This window comes from Canis aureus, chromosome 5 (genome assembly GCF_053574225.1).
Source record: "Canis aureus isolate CA01 chromosome 5, VMU_Caureus_v.1.0, whole genome shotgun sequence".
Taxonomy (NCBI): Eukaryota; Metazoa; Chordata; class Mammalia; order Carnivora; family Canidae; genus Canis; species Canis aureus.
The window spans coordinates 42911612-42934668 of NC_135615.1; the positions used below are offsets into that span (position 1 = coordinate 42911612).

Below are 23057 nucleotides of genomic sequence, written 5' to 3' on the forward strand. Positions count from 1 at the left end.
GAAATAGTTTCCTAATTGCTCTCATTACATCTTGCTTTTTTTAAGCAAACCTTTGGTTTTTGGATAGTCAAAACATTTATAGAAATGTTAAAAAGATAATACAGAGAGTCCATGTATACCCTCATCCAGTTAACATTTTGTATTACCTTGGTACATTTGTCATCACTAAGGAAGCAACACTGACACATTACTATTAACTAAACCTCAGACTTGATTTCACTTTTGGAATCTATATAAAGTGGAGAATCTATAAATTATTTTGAATTCCTCTGTAAGGAAGAATTGTCTCTTCTATATATTTATTTATTCATGTATCCAATAATTTATTTATATCAGTATAGAAGTACAAAATCTCATGGATATTTATTGTTTATTTTGGTGATAATTCAGTACTACAATATTTATTTTCTGGTCAAATTGTTCCAGCTTTTTCCAGCTGAGAGTGCTTTCCGCTCCTGTAGCCATGCTGTTCTTTTGTTTTCTGATCAATCCCTTAGTGTCGGGCACTATAAGATGCTTGTGAGCCATCTCATATTTTCTGCAACTCAGCCCTAGAATCAGACATTTCTCTTGTGCCAGCTTTTTAATTCTCTAATCTGTTCTTCATGTGGAAACAGAATGATCATGTAACTCTCTTCATTAAACATTTCCACTGACCCATTTTTGCAATAAAATGCATCATTGCTCATTTGTAATTTGTCCCTTGCCTAAGAACAAGTTCACCTACATCTTAGCAAGATTTCACTTCTAGGAAGCCATCTTTCACTCATTCCTAACCCCTCAACATGGGTTTAGCAACCTTTCTACACATTTCCTTAATGCTCTGATCACCTGGTAGTAGGCTCTTGATTAAACTACACTGAATGAATAATATTATGATCTTTACAATGGCAACTAACCAGTGTGTCCTTATTTAGAAAATGGAAATGGTGGCTCCTCTCAGATCATTAGTTTATTCACAATGAGATAGGTTTGTGAAAATCTTATGTGAATTTTAATCAACTCACAGATATGCTAGCAAATAGAGGTTAGGAATGAAGTAAGTTTCATTACTTTAAGACAGTGGTTCTTGGAGAATTGACCCTTTTATCATTATGTGATACTCTTCTTTGATTCTTATAACTTTCCTTTGAAGTCAGTTCTTTCTGAAATTAATATAGTAATTTACTTCGATTACTGTTAACATGGCATACTTTTCTCCATCCATTTACTTTTAATCTTTGTATTTATTTATTTTTAAAAGATTTTATTTATTTGACAGAGAGAGAAAGAACACAAGCAGGAGGTAGGGGCAGAGGGAAAGGGAGAAGCAGGCTCCCCGTTGAGCAGGAAGCCTGATGCGGGGCTTGATCCCAGGACCCTGGGATCATGACCTGAGCCAAAGGCAGATGCTTAACCAACTGAGCCACCCAGGCAGCCCTGTGTCTTTGTATTTAAAGAGGGGATTTTTTTTTGTTCTTATTTTTGTTGTTCTTTTTTTTTTGTAGCAGACATGTAGCTGGGTCATGTTTTTTGATCCACCATGACAATCTCTTATCTTTTTGTATGTATGTATGTATTTATGTATGTATGTATTTTTGAGAGAGAAACAGAGAGAGAGCAAACACGAGTATGGGGAGGGACAGAGAGGTAGGACAAGCCGACTCTAAGCTGAGATGAGCCCAACATGAGGCTCATCATGTGGCTTGATCCCACAACCCAGAGATCATGACCTAAACCAAAATCAAGAGTCAGATGCTTAACCAAATGAGATAACCAGGGCCCTGGCAATCTTATTTTTTAATTGGTACATTTAGACTATTGACATTCAAAGTGATTATTGATATAGTTGGATTAATATCTGCCATGTTCATTGCTGTTTTCTGTTTTTTGGCTGTGTTCTTTGTTCCTTTTCCTGCTTTTGGGGGATTTTAACTGAAATCATTTTATATGATTCTATTTTCTCTCATTTCTTAGTATATCAGTTATACTTTTTAAACTTTTTTTAGTGGTGGTCCTAGAGTTTGCAGTATACATTTAAGACTGAGTCCACTTTCAAATTCACTATACCACTTCATGGGTAGTGTGAGCACCTTATAATAACAGAATAATCCCAACTCTTCCCTCTCATTCCTTGTATCATTGCTGCCATTCATTCCACTTATATATAAGGTACATAAATATATGTATAACATATACATAAGTATACAAAATCAAATGCATGCTTGCTATTATTATTTTGAACTGTTACTTGTTAGCTAATCAAGAATAAAAATAATAAAAGTTTTTACTTTACTTTCACCTATTCCTTCCTTGATACTCTTCCTTACTTTATGTAGATCCAAGCTTCTGACCTATATTATTTTCTTTCTCTCTAAAGTCCTATTTGAAAACACTTTTTACAAGGCAAGTCTACTGGCAACAAAATTTCTCAATTTTTGTTTAAAAAAAGTACTTATTTTTCTTTTATTCATGAAGGATATTTCAAAAGTACAGAATTTTAGGTTGGTAGGATTTTCCTCCCAACACTTTAAATATTTCGCTCCACTCTCTTCTTGCTTGCATGGTTTCTGAGGAAAAGTCAGATGTAATTTTTTTTATAAATTTATTTTTTATTGGTGTTCAATTTGCCAACATACAGAATAACAACCAGTGCTCATCCCGTCAAGTGCCCCCTCACTGCCCATCACCCATTCACCCCCACCCCCCGCCCTCCTCCCCTTCCACCACCCCTAGTTCGTTTCCCAGAGTTAGGAGTCTTTATGTTCTGTCTCCCTTTCTGATATTTCCTACCCATTTCTTCTCCCTTCCCTTCTATTCCCTTTCACTATTATTTATATTCCCCAAATGAATGAGAACATATAATGTTTGTCCTTCAGATGTAATTTTTATCTTTGTTTCTCTATAGGTAATGTGGTATTTTTCCTTTGGCTTCTTTTAGGATTTTTTCTTTATTTTTGATTTTCTTTCTTTCTTGAAAATGTTGTGCATAGGCATCGGGAGTTTTTGGCATTCATCCTGCTTGGGGTCCTCTGAGCTTCCTGGATCCATGGTTTGGTGTCTGAGATCAATTTGGGGACATTCTCATTATTGTTTCAAATATTTCTTCTGTTCCTTTCTCTTTCTTCTCCTTCTGGTTTTCCCATTACATTTATGTTATACCTTTTGTAGTTGTCCCAAAATCCTTGGATATTCTGTGTAATTTTTTTCAGTCTTCGTCTCTTTCTTTTCAGTTTTCAGGACTTGCATTACTATATCCACTAGTTTAGTTTAGTTTAGTGTTTGTCCTAAGCCATGTGCAGTCTACTCATAAGCCTATCAAAAGCATTCTTCATTTCTGTTATAGTATTGTTGTTTTTTAATCTCTAGCATTTCTTTTTGGTTCTTTCTTAAGATTCCCATCTCCCTGCTTACATTGACCTTCTTCCATGCTGTCTATGTATCTATTAGAGCTCTGAGCATATTGATCATACTTGTTTTAAATTCCTGGTCTGATAACTCCAACAACCCTGCCACGTCTGGTTCTAATGCTTGCTCCACCTCTTCCCAGTGTGTTTTTTGCCTTTGGATGCCTTGTAACTTTTTTTTGAGTACCTGGATATGATGTACTAGGTAAAAGGTGGTAATGAGGAGGGAAAGAAAATGTTCTGTGCCCTATGATTAGCTCTCAGTCCTAGTTAGCCTATGCCTCTGGACCATGAACTTCTCAAATGTTTCCTACTTTTTATTCTCCCCACTTAGATGGGACAGGATGGCTAGCGTGGCCTGCAGCTGGGTATTTCTTTTCCCCACACCACTTAGGTTCTAATAATCCCCCAGTTGGTTAGGCTCCGGTTAAATAGTTTCCTCTAAGGACATATCTTGTTAAGAAGAACAGAATGCTCTGGTATATTTTTAAATGGTCACTTTTTCCCTTTCCTCTGCTGGAAGCCCAAGAGATTTTCTGATATATACCATGGGAATCCTGTCAAGCTCCTGGAGGTAAATCTTACAATATTGTGGAGTCCCCTGGAGTTTTTAACTCCCAAACTTGTGGCACTGAGCTTCCAGCAGTTCGTCAATTACAGTTCAGTACCCCAATACTGGTGCCATGGCAGTTTCCACTGATGAGTTTCTGTTCCGGTAAACTGTGATTCCCTGTAATTGCCTATCTCTCTAATCTTGCAGCAGCAGTTCGTCTTACAGATTTAATTGAAGAATTGTTGATTTTTCAGTCTGTTCAGCTTTTTACTTGTTAGGACAGAATGGCAACTTACAGGCTTCTTACATTGGAACTGGAATTAGCTCTGTCCCTTCAAATGCTTTCTGCTGTTGTTGTCGATAATGTTTTGGACGTCCTGGATTTGGCATCCATGCTAAGAAATGCAGAGGATTGGATATCACTTCAGCCTGCATTCAGCAGAAAATCTGTTTGTTTATCATGGTTCTGGCATAACAAATCTTGAAGATCTCCCTCTACACTGCTGAATATTTAGGGATGCTGTAAAAATCTAAGGATTAGAGGCTTCCAGGGATTTTAGATTTATTAATCATTTTGATTACTCTGCCATCACTTCATGTGCAACCTCTCCCCCAGATATACACATGCGCGTGCGCACACACACACACATCCTCAAATCCATTGTAATAGTTTCCACACCTTCTCCTACCTTTGAGATAGTGTGTCTTTTAGCTGGCTTATCATATGAGAAGTATAGCAAAAACCAGAAACAATAGGCCCTCTCTTTCCATTTTTACTTTACAGTTCCTTATTTTCCTCTAGCAGGGTGCCTAGCACAAAGATACTCACTAACCCTTTGTTGCTTTGCTTTGTTTGGTTTTGCAAACTGTAGCACCACCTCTAAACTGGCCAGAAGAGGGCACTGCTGAACTGTTTTTTTAAATGATTCATTTCAAATTTCACAAACCCATGGTTTCTCATAGTTTATCCTTTTTTTATTCTCTCCTGGAAGAACTAAAATGTACAGTTATGGGACTTCTAGAGTAGAGAAACATATCAGACATAATCTAATTCAGCTTGTCAACTTGAAGGCCCCAGCTCTCAGGACTTGTGACTAGTGTCACTTTGTAAAAGTATGAGACAGTGTGAGCTGTTTAAAATATTTCAAAAGAGAAGTATTTTAAGTATTTAAATTGGTATTGAGCATCAAGTAGCTTTGATTCTAACTTAAATTAGTATAATCTCATTTATCTCATAGCCAAAATCTTTTTTTAAAAGCGGGCCCATGGGCAGCCCCGGTGGCCCAGCGATTTGGCGCCGCCTTGGGCCTGGGGTGTGATCCTGGAGACCTGGGATCGAGTCTGGAGTTGGGCTCCCTGCATGGAACCTGCTTCTCCCTCTGCCTGTGTCTCTGCCTCTCTATCTCTCTCTGTCTGTCATGAATAAGCTTCAGGTTAAGGAAGCTGTTAGAATCTATGATAATCGAATTGGAAAAGGTATTAAAGATGATCGAATCCATCTTCTCATCTATTATAAGAACCTTTCTATAGTAATTATGGCCTTAGCCAACTGCTCTTTGTTGGTTTCAGTACCAAATCACTAAACTGTACATTCTTGTAATTACTCATCACATTTCAAAAAAATTCTCAAATTCTGTTCTATATCCTAGTCTATTCTTCTTTCATTAAGATAGCCCTCCAAGTATTTGAATCATATCTTAAGGTCTCCTTGATTCATCTTATTTCAAGGCTGATGTTCCCATATTCATTAACTATCTCTCATATGATCCTTTGAGAGCCTTGGACAGTCTTCTTAATAGGGGTGTGTTGTGGATTAAATATGGCCACATGTTTTTTTGCAATAACTTTCACTGAAGAGTCTATTTCCTCTCTCCTCAGATCTGGACTGGTCCTATGGCTTGATTGTGATCACAGAATATAGCATAAGAAATGTCTATCTGTTGAGGCTTAGAAATTAAGACTTCTACAGTTTCAATTTTCATATCTTGGAATGCACTTTCTTGAACTTATGGACAACCAAGACTTCCTGCAGACAGCTTCTGCTGAGCTTCTAGCCAAAGCCAACCACAAATGCTATTATTTTGGATATCTACCACCCCAGTGTCCCAGTAAATGTCAATGAAGCAAAAGACAAAGCAGTCATTTCCAAGAAACTGAGAAATAATATATGGGGGTTGTTTCAAACCAAGCTTTGGAATAATTTGTTATGCTGCCTGAAATAACTGATAAGATTTTGCAAATGGCTTCAAAATGTTGAATTCAGAGCCAAATAGGTTGCCTTGAATAATAATAATAAAACGAGATTTTTTTCTTCTGTGATTTTGATACCACATTCATATAATTCCAGTAGAATTTTACATCTGTGTTTCATAGCCTGTGGAATTTTAAATCGTTTCTGAGACCTGAACACTTTTTGCTCATGTTGAATTGAAAAGAAAGACCATGGAAATTGTGTCTTATTTCTCGGTTCCTTCTTCTGGCAATCAAGGAATGAGTCCTGAGTTTTTTTTTCTAGATCTGATGGAATGAAACTATGATTTTGGTTATTGTAATGCCGACTTCAAACATATACTAAAGGGACTGAACATATACCATCTTTTTTTTAAGATTTTATTTATTTATTCATGAGACACATACACAAACATACAGAGAGAGAGAGAGAGAGAGAGAGGCAGAGACACGGGCAGAGGGAGAAGCAGGCTCCATGCAGGTAGCCCGACATGCGACTTGATCCCTGGACTCCAGGATCACACCCTGGGCTGAAGGGGGCACTAAACTGCTGAGCCACCTGGGCTGCCCTATACCATCTAAATTAATCCATAAAACTCTCTATGGTAGACATTAATGACTCTTCTTTATAGATGACTAAACTGAGAGTCAGAAAAGTGAAATGATTTGCTACAGGAATAAATAAAAGAGATTGGGCTTGATTAAAATTTCTGACCCCTGTAAACTGTTCTTTGTATTTCATCATCAATACAAGGGGATGGAGCTAGTAAACTGAAGCATGAATACAAGATAAGATCAGACCTTGGACACCCCAATTGAAATGAGCAACCTAGGACATAGATGATTCCACAATATTACTCTTATACTAAGTACTAAGGGTCACTCCTTGGAGAAGGGGTTTATTCAGGGCTGGGGGCAGAAAATTTTGATGGTAAGCCTGGAACATCTGGTAGTACCAGAAAGCAGGCAGTGCACAAAGAATGTTGGGGACACACCCAAAGGCAAAGAGGCCACATTGAAGGGGCTCAAAATTTGGAGCTCAAGTAAAGCATTAGAGTAATGGATCATAATCCATTTAACAAAGTAGGAAACCACGAGTCCATGATATTTAAATGTTAATTGGAAAATTTGATTAGGAATGGGATACTTAGATAGTTTTAGAGTGACTTCCTACAAAATACTTGTTAATTACAGCAGGAAAAAAGTATCCTGGAGAAGTCTGGCAGATTTCACATTAATCAAGTGATGAACATAAATCAGTAAGAGGACAAGCCTCTGCCAACTTGAAAGGGATCCACTAGGAACACAGGCTGGCTTCTTCCATAACCTGGACCCAGCCACAAGGAAATATCAGACAAACCCAAATGAGCAACATTCTACAGAAAAGCTGGCCTGTAATCTTCAAAAATGTCAAGGTCATGAATGTCAAGGAGAGACTGAGGAAGTCTTCCAGACCCAAGATGACTAAAAGACCTGACAACTGAGTATAAAGCGTGATTTTGAACCAGATCCTTCACTGTAAGGAACATTATTCAGACAACTGATGAAATTTGAATTGGGTCTAACTCTTAAGTAGTAGCAATGTATGAATGTTAAATTCCTGATTATGGATATGTTGGAGAATGTCTTTGCTTATACGTACTATTTGTAAGTAAGAGAGTATCCAGTCAGCAATTTACTCTTAAATGGTTCTGAAAAAAAAAATTGGTACTGTACTCAAATCTTTTCAGTAAGTCTGAAATCGTCTCAAATTCGAGGCCATATACTGAAAAACCTTCCCTTATGTATTTGCTGGATACAGTGATTATCTGTTCCCCTTCTTATATTCTTAGTAGCAAGCTAAAGATATATGGAATTCTTTAAAGAGAAAATTGTAAACAAAATTTCCCAAATATCACTCAAAATTAAATTAGTGAGTACTGTTCATGAAGTTGTTGGTCATGGTGGCTGCTGTGTCTGAGGTTATGATTAAGAGGCTGGAGAAGTGGTGGTGATGATGATGATGATGATGGTGATGTTTATAGTAGTATCTAACATATATTGAGTGCTCATTCTGAGGTACTAATTTTTATAAGCATATTGCATGCATTAACTTATTACTCCTTTTTAACAATCCTATAAGGAACTTATTTTGTTAGCTTTATTCTGTAAGTTAATAAAACTGATGCCCAGAGAGATAACATAACTTCCCCAGTGAAGGAGCTGTAACATGAATCCGAAAAAGCTGGCCCCAGGACCTGCATTCTCAGTCACTAAAGGAAGAATAAGGGCATTCAAGGAACAAAAGAGCAGTTGCAATACTGGAAAGATATGGAGAAGTTGGAGATACTGTTGAGCAATCATCCTCTGTTGTGCATATTTGTATGAGGCTGGCCAGGGGCCCACACACCTTACTAAAAGTGCCATTGCAAACTGTACTGCTGGTCTTTGTACAGAGAAAAAAAAAAAAAAAAGACTTCTTGACTTGCTTCTAACAGTTTTCTTTAATATGATTAAAATGAGGCAAGAGTCATTCCTGCTTTTATTCCTGCTGTATTCCTAGCATCTACCCCAGAGCCAAAAATACCAAACATGCTCAGTAAATCATTGTTGAACGGCTATTGGAATTTTCATTCCTGATTATAAATTTAATCTCTACAAAAAATTCATTCGAAAAGTACATCCCATATTAATTTAGAAATACTGGCACTTACTTCCTTTCATTTTATTTATCTTAATGAATCGATTTATTTTATCAATGCTTACTGGAAATGCATATTGATAAGTTTAAAAGTAAAGAAATACAAATCAGAAAAGGAAGGACTTAAATTCTGGTTGCATTATTTATTATTGAAGTAATCTTGGCAACTAATTCATTGCTTCTGACTTCAGACATCTCATTTTGTAAAGTGGGATAAAAGCTCTTACGGTCAGGGATTTTGTGAGTATGAAGTAGATACTATATGCAAAGTGTAGTACCGGGCACTGATTAGCAGTTCTTAATAATATTATCAAGTGTGTAAGCCTTTGTGTTAGGATTCAAACATGAATGAGCCAGACCCCCCTCAGGATGTTTACAAATTAGTCCTGGCAAAGAAAACATTAATTCAAATAATTATACTGCAAAGAAAGTATCAATAGCATCACCAAGGCACAAGAAAAGACTAGGTTCCTGTTTTAAAATATAAATCTCATTATTTTTCAGGCCAACAGATCAGGAGATGACTGCCATTGAAAAGACTGTAATATAGATCCCTGTGGCATCACAGAGGGTGGGGGCAGAAGGCAAGAATGAGATGTTAGGAGGAGGCTGGAGTAGGGGGTGAGGGGTGGGTAAGAGTCTTTACTGTGTTTTCTTTTTGGAAAGGATGGATGAGACAGAGTAAGCAGGTTTAGGATTAGCTAGTTTGAATAATTTTTGTTGGTTTTGAGGTGTAGGGGCTGTCTCTTCTTGTCTGGTACCTGGCCCTGGGTGATTAGGGTAGGGGTGTAATGGCCCAGAGTATAAGAGTTCCATAAAGGAGGTAGTTGGCTATATGGCCTCAGGTTGGTTGGTTTGCATATGAAAGGGGCACCTCCAAATGAATTATTTGCTATCTCTAGGAATTAGCTGCCCTAGGAAGGGCAGTACCACCAAGGTCAGCAAGCCTCCAAGATCTCAAAGCATCAGAAATATGGAACAAAAAGATCTGATGAATGCAGTGGCTGTGAACTTACGAAACAGAGAAGTAGCCAAGTCCAAGTCTCTTTTCAAGTCTGACTATACCTGAGAGGAGATTTTACATGTTCTTGGAGAGAAGATTTTACATGTTCTTGGATCAATCAGAGATTTGGTTGTGGAAATCCTTTTTGAACAAGATAATGAGGAGAAAATGTTGCCACTTTGATACTGGATTCCCTTATACAGTGCCCAATTGACACAAGAAAGCAACTAGCAGAGAATCTGGTAGCCATAGGTGGCACATCTATGTTGCCAGGATTTCTCCACAGATTGCTTTCAGAAATAAGATATTTGATAAAAAAAAAAAAAAACAAAATAGAAAAAAGTACTTGGCACCAAGACATTCCGAATTCATACTCCACCTGCAAAGGCTAATTGCGTGGCCTGGTTGGGAGGAGCTATTTTTGGAGCACTGCAGGACATATTTGGGAGGCGTTCAGTCTCAAAGGAATATTATAATCAGACAGGCCTTATACCTGATTGGTGTTCTCTTAATAACCCACCTTTGGAAATGATGTTTGATGTCGGGAAAGCACAGCCACCACTGATGAAGAGAGTATTTTCCACTGAGAAATAAAAATTTTTTTTTTTGAGAAATAAAAATTTGATTGAAATTCAACTTTGCTTTTTATCAAATATCTAATTAATTACAAGCAAATTGTATAAAGTATATAGGATGCTGTTAGAGATGACTTTATTTGGAAGTGAAAACATTTCTGTAGTTATTCTTTTATACAAAAGAGTCCAAGTCTCTTTTCAAGTCTGACTATACCCCCAGTCCACTTGTTCCCTATCACAGCACCCTATTTGCTTCTTACTATTTACTGCTTGTTCTTTGCCTTGCTTACCTGTTCATTCGCTGTCTATCCCATTACACTGACACTTCCAGGAGGACAATAAATTTGCTTGTCTGGCTTATTGCTCCAGTTCTGGTTCCTGACACACAGAGGATGATCAATAAACATTTGTTGAACAAGTGAGTGAAAACAGTCATGGGTATGTGTGCATGTGCACATAGGCACATATGACTGTTCATGCATGTGTAAGATTGGGAGTATTTGTGTTGGTGAATGTGTGTGTGTGTGTTACATGAAGCAGGTTCTAGCCCTCCATCTAAGCTATGTCTGCTCCTAGGTTTCAGCCAATGCTGAATATCTGGCTGAATATCTGGCAGGTTATTCAATAGGCCCATCTGAATCTAGCACTCAGGTCTTCCTGGAGAAGACATGCTATCGGGCCAGCAGGCAAGCTCAAGACAGTGCCAGACACCTCAGAGGTTGGAAAGGAGGAGCATCTTTGTGTATAATGCTATATTTCTCTTGGAGGAGTTTTGGCCCTGTTACTCGTGGACTTATAACTTATCACTTGTGTGAGAGACACCTCTTTAAAAACTGAAAGATCTATTTAAAAAAAAAACTCTATAATATTTTAGAGTATTAGATTCTAACCAGAAAATCAAAGCCATACCAGTTGATCAAAGAGGAAGAATAATTTAACTTGGAGAATAATTTACAAGGTGCTAGAAATGCAATTAGAGTAAGAAGCAGGGAGGTGAGTCAATCCAGATACTAGAAAATGCTGGAAACTGCTGCTGCTCTTTGGCCAGGAGTAAAGAGCTAGGGCCAGGAGCTGGGACTATGCCATAGAAGCCAAAAATATGGTGGGTTGGCCTGGCTTGGGTGGACCCACAGACACAGGGCCTTTTTAGAAGGAGCTGGAGTCATAGAGAAGATGGAATCACTGGTCAAGATATTTCCTAAAGCAGACAAAGGGAGAAATAGTCTGGCTTCTCCCATTTTCTCCCTCTGAATCTTCTATCAGTGCCCTCCATCAGCTGAATCTAACCAGACAGTGGGCACAGGAAGCTTGGAAACCACAGTTTGGAAACCAGCTTCCTCTGGGAGAGAGCAGAGGAGAGGATATACAGGGAAAGGATATGAAAGGAAACTGGCAAATGGCAAGTACAGAGGAAGGGAATGCTGGTTAGTATCCCATAAAGTCCCATCTTTATGGGATACTAACCAGTATCCCTTGGATTTAATCCCCAGACTCTTGGATTTAAAAAGTTTAATTCAAGAGTCACAACATAAAAACTTAATTTTTTTTTTATTTTATTTTAAGCAGGCTCCAATCCCAACATGGGACTTGAACTCATGACTTCGAATTCAAGAGTCACAGGCTCTAACCACTGAGCAAGCCAGATGCCCCTCAACATAAAAATAAAGGCTGACATCAACTCATCACCACTTTACCACACAACTTTGGCCTTTTGAGTGTTTTGGCAGATCAATATCCTTGGCTAGGTATTAATACCCAAGAGAAATGGAAGCAACTTCTGGCAGAGACAGCCGGTAGAAGTGAAAGGAGAAAATTAGCATGGTGATAGTTCATAACCTCCTTCATGCAGTTTATAAAGTAACATAAAAATAAAGAAGTGGCAGTCACAACTCCATACTTTATAAGAATGAATAACAGGTAACACTGTATTAATCTTATTTTGGCAGTTAAATTCTCTGTTTGCATGATTTTACTAAATGCTGACAATGCCACACCCTCAAGCAGAGCCCCAGCTCCTGGCCCTGCACTGCACCATAAGGGGCTCATGTGTCAGCGTATCTTCCTCAGAATGTTTTGTGTCCCTCCCTCATGGTGGCAATGGCTGAGGCCAGCAGTGCTGTTGGACCTGAGGCTGGCACCTATCTGCATCCTGATTGCTGTTGTTCTCAGTCAGGGTTCTTTCTTTCCCTCTTTCTTGCATAGGAGGCCCCAAAAGTCTCAAGGAATTCCAGGGCTCGTACTTCCATGTAGGGATGTCCTGAAGCTCCCTGGTTGAGTTTCCAGGGGAGGCAGCCTTGCAAGCATATTGCTCCTGTGGCTGGCACAGTATTTCTTTTGTGTGATTGTGTGGGATTGCCGGAATGGTTCTGAAATGCATGTTTTGGTGACCAAAATTATTTATGTGGACAAGGTTTTACAAGTTGTTTCCTTTTTGGACCCTCGGGGTCACACCAATCCTATAGATTTAAAAAGTTTAATCCAAGAGTACATCAAGAGTAAATATTGAATCCTAGGCTTTTACAAAGGCATTTTGATTTTTAGATCCTATTTTTAGATCCTATAGCCTATTATTCTATATGAGGACAGAGAAGGCATACTCTAGGGATTCGCAAAATAACTGGGAGATGCTAGAAAAGAGGTCTTAAAGTATGTCAGTGGGGATGGGGTAGATGGAGGTAAATTCTAGAAAAAGATAGCACTAAAGGCAATGAAGCTGAGTCTGTATATACTACAGCTGATGGAATCTCCTAATTGCTTCCACGACTAGGTACTTACCAAGTAATGTGATTCTGCAAACTTTAAATGAATAGAAAGCTGAAGGAAAACAGAACCTTTGCTCCTTTTAATCCCAATATAAAACTTCCCCTTCTTTCAATATTCTTTTAAGAGAAGGACTGTTAGAGCTATCTGCTCTCACTGGTAGGGCTTTTATGAGAGGTCTTTAAGAATGCTTCAAGTTAGGGCTTTGTTTGCTGTGGGAACATGAGGGGAAGTGGAAGAAACTCCAATTTGGTTAGTGAGAAAACATGACCTTCATGGTGAATTAAGTGGTAGTGACTGAAATTTAGGTCATTACTAGTATATAAATGTGTGCAAGTGCAGAAAGCAGCTGTCACACTTTGTACAGTAAGTGGAGCCACTAGCTCAGTGGATTCACTGCATTTTGCAGTTCAATTTTAAACTCCAAGTAAACATCACAGAAAACCTGACATGAAGTTGGTAACTGTGTTTCTGCTGGTGACCATCAGCATTTGCACTTACTCTGATAAGTAACCTGAACATACACTTCTCTACTTTTCTGTTAATAGGAATGTAATCAGTAAGTGTAGGCTCCCAGGGGAAGACAGCGAAAGGAGTTTTAGAACCATAGAATTGGGGGGTTGGAAGGGATCTCAGATGCAGCCACCACTTACCCCCAACTCCAGCCTACCAAACTCTAACCCAATAGAAGTACTATCCTTAGTGAATCCTACATTAAGAAAGTAGCCAACTCATGCTAAAGGTCAACATTCTGGAACATTGTCACCATAGTTTTTCTTGTCTTTATTAATCTTGAGTCAAAATCTCACTTTGTAACTTCTTTCTTTTGAAACTATATGGAGTCATTCTTTCTATCATCTATAATCAGTTGCCAGGTGGTTTTTCCTGAGACACAGCTACATTTATCTATTCATGCAGTCAATGGATATTTACTGAATGGCTGCAACCTTTGGGCACTTGGATAAGCATTGGAAGATTTGGATATGAATCAGACACAATGGTTGTTTACAAGGTTCTTGTCTGACAGGAGAGATAAGACTTCTTCAGACAGAAGTCACTATGATGCTAGACTAATAAGCAGAGACATAGGCATATAGAGCTCTGTGGGAGGACTGAGGGGAGAACAGTTCAATTTCTAGGTGACATATGGAAGTTGGATTCTTGGAGAAGAATGGGAACTGATCCATTCTTTTTGAATGGAGTCTTTTTAACTACAGGAAGATGTATTTGGATGCATCTGCAAAATGCACTGTGATGGCCACTGCTCAAAGAATAGAAAGCCTTGAGGGTCTTCCCCTGGAAGTAAATAAGTATACATAGAGAAGATATTCACCAAAACCTTTGAAATAAGTAGGGAGATTAAAATTGAGAAATTTGGTGCTGTCCACACCCACATTGGCAACTTTGGCTTGCGCTTTTTCTGAAATTTTGGACCCATTTGTAACTTCACCAGTTTTGGCTATTTTGTTGTCCTTAATGGCTAATGGCATGTGTTTACAGACAGAGGTGACAAAAGAAAAGTGGGTAGAGGGCAGCCCCGGTGGCTCAGCGGTTTAGCGCCGCCTATGGCCAGGGACGTGATCCTGGAGACCCGGGATCGAGTCCCATATCCGGCTCCCTGCATGGAGCCTGCTTCTCCCTCTGCCTGTATCTCTACCTCTCTCTCTTTCTCTCTCCTCTCTGTGTATTCTCATGAATAAATAAATAAAATCTTAAAAAAAAAAAAGAAAAGTGGGTGGAAGGAAGTAAATATCCCTCCTCTGGGAAACAATTTAGAAGGGAAAAGAGATGGTAGAAGATGAAGGGAAGATAGATGCATAGACTCCACTTGTACTATTTGAATGGGGAATGAAAAGGATCCCAAAGGAAAATGAACTATGGCAGGTTCTTACTCTGAAGATATGTGTTCTTATGTGTGTGCTCATGCATGTGTGTTTACATATCTGCACATGCATCTTGTAAAAATGTATGTTGTATGTATTTTTCTCATTATCTACACTTTCCCTCCCATATTCTATATGAAAGTTATCTTTCTAAAGCCAAAGATACAAAATGCATTTGTCCCATAAAAGAGCCTTGATACCTCCCCATTGCCCTTGGGAAAAAAGTCTGAAACTCATTAGTATGGCATTCAAAGCTCTGAAAAATCTGACCTCACCTGGGTTTTGCTGCCTTACCTCCTTCCCTCACCTATGCGTACGTCACTGGAATTCTGCACTCCAGCTGCTCTGGAAGGCTCACCAGGCAGTGTGGCCACTTTCATTTCCACATTTCTTTCTTTCTTTTTTTTTTTTTTAAGCATTTTAGTTATTTTTAGTTAAAGAAAAACAGACTTTTCCAAGGGTGACAAAGTGAACTGAAGGTCAGATGGAAGGAAGCAGGGTGTGTGGGCTGTTCAAAGCTCTTGCTCCAAAATCTGGAGGCGAGGAAAGAAGGTCCTCCCAAGAATTCAAGGGTGACTGGCCAGCAGAGGGATGACTTTGATGACTTTGGGCACTGGATCAGTCTAAGTAGGCTCTAAGGAGATTTCCACCTGCTAGTTGGTTGACATGATTAATATTATCACTCTTAGGGGCTATTACATTAAGGAATGACGCAGGAAGCCAAGAGAGTGGCTTATTCAGTTGGATTCTGAATCACAATCAGGAAATAGTTTTTATCTGGTGCCACCATAATTTCATTTTTCTTGGAGCGAATTCGAAGGAAGGTGAGGTCATTCTGGGGGTCAATTTCACACACGGTGCTCCAGGCCTTCAAGATGAAGTTGTGCATGAGGTTGGCATACTGTGTGGTAGTGGGATTGTCCATTGTGCTCTGATGGGAATGCCTTCTGTGTTCACCACGATGATGCCCTGTACTCCCTTCTGGCTCTGAAGTCGCTTCAGTGTCTCCTCCACCTCTGCCATTTCCAACCGATCCCGTAGCTTCGCGACGCCCCATTTCCACATTTCAATACCTATGTTATTTTTGTTCCTTTTTAAAATGTACCTCCCCTACTTTACCTTGTGACCCTGGAATCTACCTCAAGACACAGCTCCAGGAACATCTCCCTGGGAAGATTACTCCAACACTCTACCACATTAGAATTAGTCATCCCTTTTCTTATGCTTCCATAGAGCTTTATCCACACTGTTGGCATAGCAAATGCCACACTGTGGCATGCATAGATCTTTATTGTCTGCTAGACTGTGTAAGTTCCTTGAGTGGAATATCCTAGTCTTACTCATTTACATATCTGCACTAACCGTGACAGAGTTGGTGTTTAGTTATGTTTGCAGCATTGAGTTGAAGTGTTTGGGAGCAGTTTCCTGGGCTGTGGTTGGTTGGGTTCATGTATGTCCTCAAGTGAAGATTCATTATAGAATCTCCTCAAAGTCATGAACTGTGGAGATAGCCATATGCAAAGTGCGTACCTATTCAGTCAACCACCAGGATCTTCTGAGTGCTTACTGCATGCCAGAGGCTGTTCTAGGTATGAGGTACAATAGTAAATAAAATATAAACTCCTTGTTCTCATTGAGCCTGCATATAGTGAGAGTCTGAAGGAAAGAAATAAATGAGATTTACTATTTTAGGTAATGCTAAAAAAAAAAAAAAAAAAGGAAGTTAGAGGATAATGGTACCTTATGAGGAGATAACATTTGAGGAGAGATAACATTTCTGAAGAAAGAAAGTTCTAAGGAGACAGAACAGCAGATCCAAAGGCCCTGAGGGAGAAGTTTTCATGGGAAATCAAGTGAGGCTAGAATGGAGCCATTGATGGACACAGTGGAAAGTAGCGCAGTCATAGACAGGAGTTGACTGTGCCTATTTCACTCAGTTTCCATTTTGCTCTGCAGCTACTGCCTTCCTTTCCAACAGTTTGCCAGATGCTGTCAACAAAGCCTTACCTTTACCTGTGGACAACATTCTCCCCTTTATGGATCTGTTAAAGCTTCTTCTGAAAACTCTCGGCATTTCTGTTGAGCACCTGTGGAAGGGCTAAGAAAGTGTGTGAATGAGCTGGGACCAGAGGCTGCTGAGGTAGTGAAGAAGCTGCTGGTACCTATAGGTTGTGGGCTTATTTGTCAATAAGCAGGGCTTAATCACCTGATCTCCCACCCTCCCCTCCACACTCCCACCAACCCTTTCTCACCTGTGGACATGTAATTCCATCTTACTGAATGTACTTGTACAAAGTTTGCATGTCCAGGAATCTCAAGGAAGGTGCAACATCTACATTTCTAGAAGGGAGTTTTGAATGAAAGAAACCTATATTCTTATTGTGACTTTGCATTTTTCAGCTTAGTGATGCTAGTTGGGACTTGACCACTCTAGGCCTCCATTTCCACATCAGTAAAATGGTGGCTAAATAGGTTGGTGACTATTTTTGGAAACATGCTAAGTACATGTAAGCCCCTTTATTTTTATTCCTTTTTTCTTTTTTTTTTACTGCAACATTAGTTTTTATTTTTTTATTTATTTTTATTTATTTTTATTTTTTTAAATTTATTTTTTATTGATGTTCAATTTACTAACATACAGAATAACCCCCAGTGCCCGTCACCCATTCACTCCCACCCCCCGCCCTCCTCCCCTTCTACCACCCCTAGTTCGTTTCCCAGAGTTAGCAGTCTTTACGTTCTGTCTCCCTTTCTGATATTTCCCACACATTTCTTCTCCCTTCCCTTATATTCCCTTTCAGTATTATTTATATTCCCCAAATGAATGAGAACATATAATGTTTGTCCTTCTCCGACTGACTTACTTCACTCAGCATAATACCCTCCAGTTCCATCCACGTTGAAGCAAATGGTGGGTATTTGTCATTTCTAATAGCTGAGTAATATTCCATTGTATACATAAACCACATCTTCTTTATCCATTCATCTTTCGTTGGACACCGAGGCTCCTTCCACAGTTTGGCTATCGTGGCCATTGCTGCTATAAACATCGGGGTGCAGGTGTCCCGGCGTTTCATTGCATTTGTATCTTTGGGGTAAATCCCCAACAGTGCAATTGCTGGGTCGTAGGGCAGGTCTATTTTTAACTGTTTGAGGAACCTCCACACAGTTTTCCAGAGTGGCTGCACCAGTTCACATTCCCACCAACAGTGTAAGAGGGTTCCCTTTTCTCCGCATCCTCTCCAACATTTGTTGTTTCCTGCCTTGTTAATTTGCCCCATTCTCACTGGTGTGAGGTGGTATCTCATTGTGGTTTTGATTTGTATTTCCCTGATGGCAAGTGATGCAGAGCATTTTCTCATATGCATGTTGGCCATGTCTATGTCTTCCTCTGTGAGATTTCTCTTCATGTCTTTTGCCCATTTCATGATTGGATTGTTTGTTTCTTTGGTGTTGAGTTTAATAAGTTCTTTATAGATCTTGGAAACTAGCCCTTTATCTGATATGTCATTTGCAAATATCTTCTCCCATTCTGTAGGTTGTCTTTGAGTTTTGTTGACTGTATCCTTTGCTGTGCAAAAGCTTCTTATCTTGATGAAGTCCCAATAGTTCATTTTTGCTTTTGTTTCTTTTGCCTTCATGGATGTATCTTGCAAGAAGTTACTATGGCCGAGTTCAAAAAGGGTGTTGCCTGTGTTCTTCTCTAGGATTTTGATGGAATCTTGTCTCACATTTAGATCTTTCATCCATTTTGAGTTTATCTTTGTGTATGGTGAAAGAGAGTGGTCTAGTTTCATTCTTCTGCATGTGGATGTCCAATTTTCCCAGCACCATTTATTGAAGAGACTGTCTTTCTTCCAATGGATAGTCTTTCCTCCTTTATCGAATATTAGTTGCCCATAAAGTTCAGGGTCCACTTCTGGATTCTCTATTCTGTTCCATTGATCTATGTGTCTGTTTTTGTGCCAGTACCACACTGTCTTGATGACCACAGCTTTGTAGTACAACCTGAAATCTGGCATTGTGATGCCCCCAGATATGGTTTTCTTTTTTAAAATTCCCCTGGCTATTCGCGGTCTTTTCTGATTCCACACAAATCTTAAAATAATTTGTTCTAACTCTCTGAAGAAAGTCCATGGTATTTTGATAGGGATTGCATTAAACGTGTATATTGCCCTGGGTAACATTGACATTTTCACAATATTAATTCTGCCAATCCATGAGAATGGAATATTTTTCCATCTCTTTGTGTCTTCCTCAATTTCTTTCAGAAGTGTTCTATAGTTTTGAGGGTATAGATCCTTTACCTCTTTGGTTAGGTTTATTCCTAGGTATCTTATGCTTTTGGGTGCAATTGTAAATGGGATTGACTCCTTAATTTCTCTTTCTTCAGTCTCATTGTTAGTGTATAGAAATCCACTGATTTCTGGGCATTGATTTTGTATCCTGCCACACTACCGAATTGCTGTATGAGTTCTAGCAATCTTGGGGTGGAGGCTTTTGGGTTTTCTATGTAGAGTATCATGTCATCAGCGAAGAAGAGTTTGACTTCTTCTTTGCCAATTTGAATGCGTTTAATGTCTTTTTGTTGTCTGATTGCTGAGGCTAGGACTTCCAGTACTATGTTGAATAGCAGTGGTGAGAGTGGACATCCCTGTCTTGTTCCTGATCTTAGGGGAAAGGCTCCCAGTGCTTCCCCATTGAGAATGATATTTGCTGTGGGCTTTTCATAGATGGCTTTTAAGATGTCGAGGAATGTTCCCTCTATCCCTACACTCTGAAGAGTTTTGATCAGAAATGGATGCTGTATTTTGTCAAATGCTTTCTCTGCATCTAATGAGAGGATCATATGGTTCTTGGTTTTTCTCTTGCTGATATATATGATGAATCACATTGATTGTTTTACGGGTGTTGAACCAGCCTTGTGTCCCAGGGATAAATCCTACTTGGTCATGGTGAATAATTTTCTTAATGTACTGTTGGATCCTATTGGCCAGTATCTTGTTGAGAATTTTTGCATCCATGTTCATCAGGGATATTGGTCTGTAATTCTCCTTTTTGGTGGGGTCTTTGTCTGGTTTTGGAATTAAGGTGATGCTGGCCTCATAGAACGAATTTGGAAGTACTCCATCTCTTTCTATCTTTCCAAACAGCTTTAGGAGAATAGGTATGGTTTCTTCTTTAAACGTTTGATAAAATTCCCCTGGGAAGCCATCTGGCCCTGGACTCTTGTGTCTTGGGAGGTTTTTGATGACTGCTTCAATTTCCTCCCTGGTTATTGGCCTGTTAAGGTTTTCTATTTCTTCCTGTTCCAGTTTTGGTAGTTTGTGGCTTTCCAGGAATGCGTCCATTTCTCCTAGATTGCCTAATTTATTGGCGTATAGCTGTTCATAATATGTTTTTAAAATCGTTTGTATTTCCTTGGTGTTGGTAGTGATCTCTCCTTTCTCATTCATGATTTTATTAATTTGAGTCTTCTCTCTCTTCTTTTTAATAAGGCTGGCTAATGGTTTATCTATCTTATTAATTCTTTCAAAGAACCAACTCCTGGTTCTGTTGATCTGTTCCACAGTTCTTCTGGTCTCGATTTCGTTGAGTTCTGCTCGAATCTTTATTAACTCCCTTCTTCTCTTGGGTGTAGGATCTATTTGCTGTTTTTTCTCTAGCTCCTTTATGTGTAAGGTTAGCTTTTGTATTTGAGTTCTTTCCAGTTTTTGAATGGATGCTTGTATTGCGATGTATTTCCCCCTTAGTCCCTTAGGACTGCTTTTGCTACATCCCAAAGATTTTGAACGGTTGTATCTTCATTCTCATTAGTTTCCATGAATCTTTTTAATTCTTCCTTAATTTCCTGGTTGACCCTTTCATCTTTTAGCAGGATGGTCCTTAACCTCCACGTGTTTGAGGTCCTTCCAAACTTCTTGTTGTGATTTAGTTCTAATTTCAAGGCATTATGGTCTGAGAATATGCAGGGGACGATCCCAATCTTTTGGTATCGGTTCAGACCCGATTTGTGACCCAATACGTGGTCTATTCTGGAGAAAGTTCCATGTGCACTTGAGAAGAATGTGTATTCAGTTGAGTTTGGATGTAAAGTTCTGTAGATATCTGTGAAATCCATCTGGTCCAGTGTATCATTTAAAGCTCTCGTTTCTTTGGAGATGTTGTGCTTAGAAGACCTATCGAGTATAGAAAGAGCTAGATTGAAGTCACCAAGTATAAGTGTATTATTATCTATGTATTTCTTCACTTTGGTTAATAATTGATTTATATATTTGGCAGCTCCCACATTCGGGGCATATATATTGAGGATTGTTAAGTCCTCTTGTTGAATAGATCCTTTAAGTATGATATAGTGTCCCTCTTCATCTCTCACTACAGTCTTTGGGGTAAATTTTAGTTTATCTGATATAAGGATGGCTACCCCTGCTTTCTTTTGAGGACCATTCGAATGGTAAATGGTTCTCCAACCTTTTATTTTCAGGCTGTAGGTGTCCTTCTGTCTAAAATGAGTCTCTTGTAGACAGCAAATAGATGGGTCCTGCTTTTTTATCCAGTCTGAAACCCTGCGCCTTTTGATGGGGTCATTAAGCCCGTTCACGTTCAGAGTTACTATTGAGAGATATGAATTTAGTGTCATCATGATATCTATTCAGTCCTTGTTTTTGTGGAATGTTCCACTGAACTTCTCTTCTTAAAGGGGAATTTTAAGAGTCCCCCTTAAAATTTCCTGCAGAGCTGGTTTGGAGGTCACATATTCTTTTAGTTGCTGCCTGTCTTGGAAGCTCTTTATCTCTCCTTCCATTTTGAATGAGAGCCTTGCTGGATAAAGTATTCTTGGTTGCATGTTCTTCTCATTTACGACCCTGAATATATCCTGCCAGCCCTTTCTGGCCTGCCAGGTCTCTGTGGAGAGGTCTGCTGTTACCCTAATACTCCGCCCCATAAAAGTCAGGGATTTCTTGTCTCTTGCTGCTTTAAGGATCTTCTCCTTATCTTTGGAATTTGCAAGCTTCACTATTAAATGTCGAGGTGTTGAACGGTTTTTATTGATTTTAGGGGGGATCTCTCTATTTCCTGGATCTGAATGCCTGTTTCCCTTCCCAGATTAGGAAAGTTTTCAGCTAGAATTTGTTCAAATACATATTCTGGCCCTCTGTCCCTTTTGGCACCCTCGGGAACACCAATTAAACATAGGTTTTTCTTCCTCAGGCTGTCGTTTATTTCCCTTAATCTATCTTCATGGTCTTTTAATTGTTTGTCTCTTTTTTCCTCAGTTTCCCTCTTTGCTATCAACTTGTCTTCTATGTCACTCACTCGTTCTTCCACTTCGTTAACCCTCGTCGTTAGGACTTCTAGTTTGGATTGCATCTCATTCAATTGATTTTTAATTTCTGCCTGATTAGCTCTAAATTCTGCAGTCATGAAGTCTCTTGAGTCCTTTATGCTTTTTTCTAGAGCCACCAGTAGCTGTATAATAGTGCTTCTGAATTGGCTTTCTGACATTGAATTGTAATCCAGATTTTGTAACTCTGTGGGAGAGAGGACTGTTTCTGATTCTTTCTTTTGAGGTGAGGTTTTCCTTCTAGTCATTTTGCTCAGTGCAGAGTGGCCAAAAGCAAGTTGTATTGGGAAAAGGAGAAAAAGAGAGGAGAGAAAGAAGTAAAGAAAAGAGAAAGAGAAAAAAAGGAAGAAAAAAAACGAAAAAAAAAAGAAGAAAAAGAGAAAGAAAAAGAAAGAAAGGAGAAAAAGGGGGTGGGGGAAGGAAACAAATCAAAAAGCAAAAAAATAAAAAATAAAAAAAAAAGAACCACGGGGGAGTATCTTCTGATTCTGTGTACTTTAAGGCCTTTGGCTTCTCCTGGAAGTTGTCCATCTAGCTGGTCTTCTGGGGGAGAGGCCTGTTGTGCTGATTTTCAGGTGTTGGCACTTGGAGAAGCTGCTCTGCCCCCTGCCTGGTGCAGGGCTCAGTGGGGGTTGTTTACCCC

General features: G+C 39.1%; 1 protein-coding gene and 1 pseudogene across 1 annotated transcript; one reads left to right on the forward strand and one right to left on the reverse strand.

The window, feature by feature from the left end:
* The first annotated feature begins 13636 nt into the window (after nucleotides 1-13636).
* On the forward strand, nucleotides 13637-17260 carry SCGB3A2 (secretoglobin family 3A member 2). The gene is given in 3 exon segments (XM_077896492.1): nucleotides 13637-13688; nucleotides 17023-17154; nucleotides 17157-17260. Coding segments are annotated over 3 exon segments (288 nt in total).
* Nucleotides 15463-16117, reverse strand: LOC144313412 (dynein light chain roadblock-type 1 pseudogene; annotated as a pseudogene).
* Nucleotides 17261-23057: the final 5797 nt, after the last annotated feature.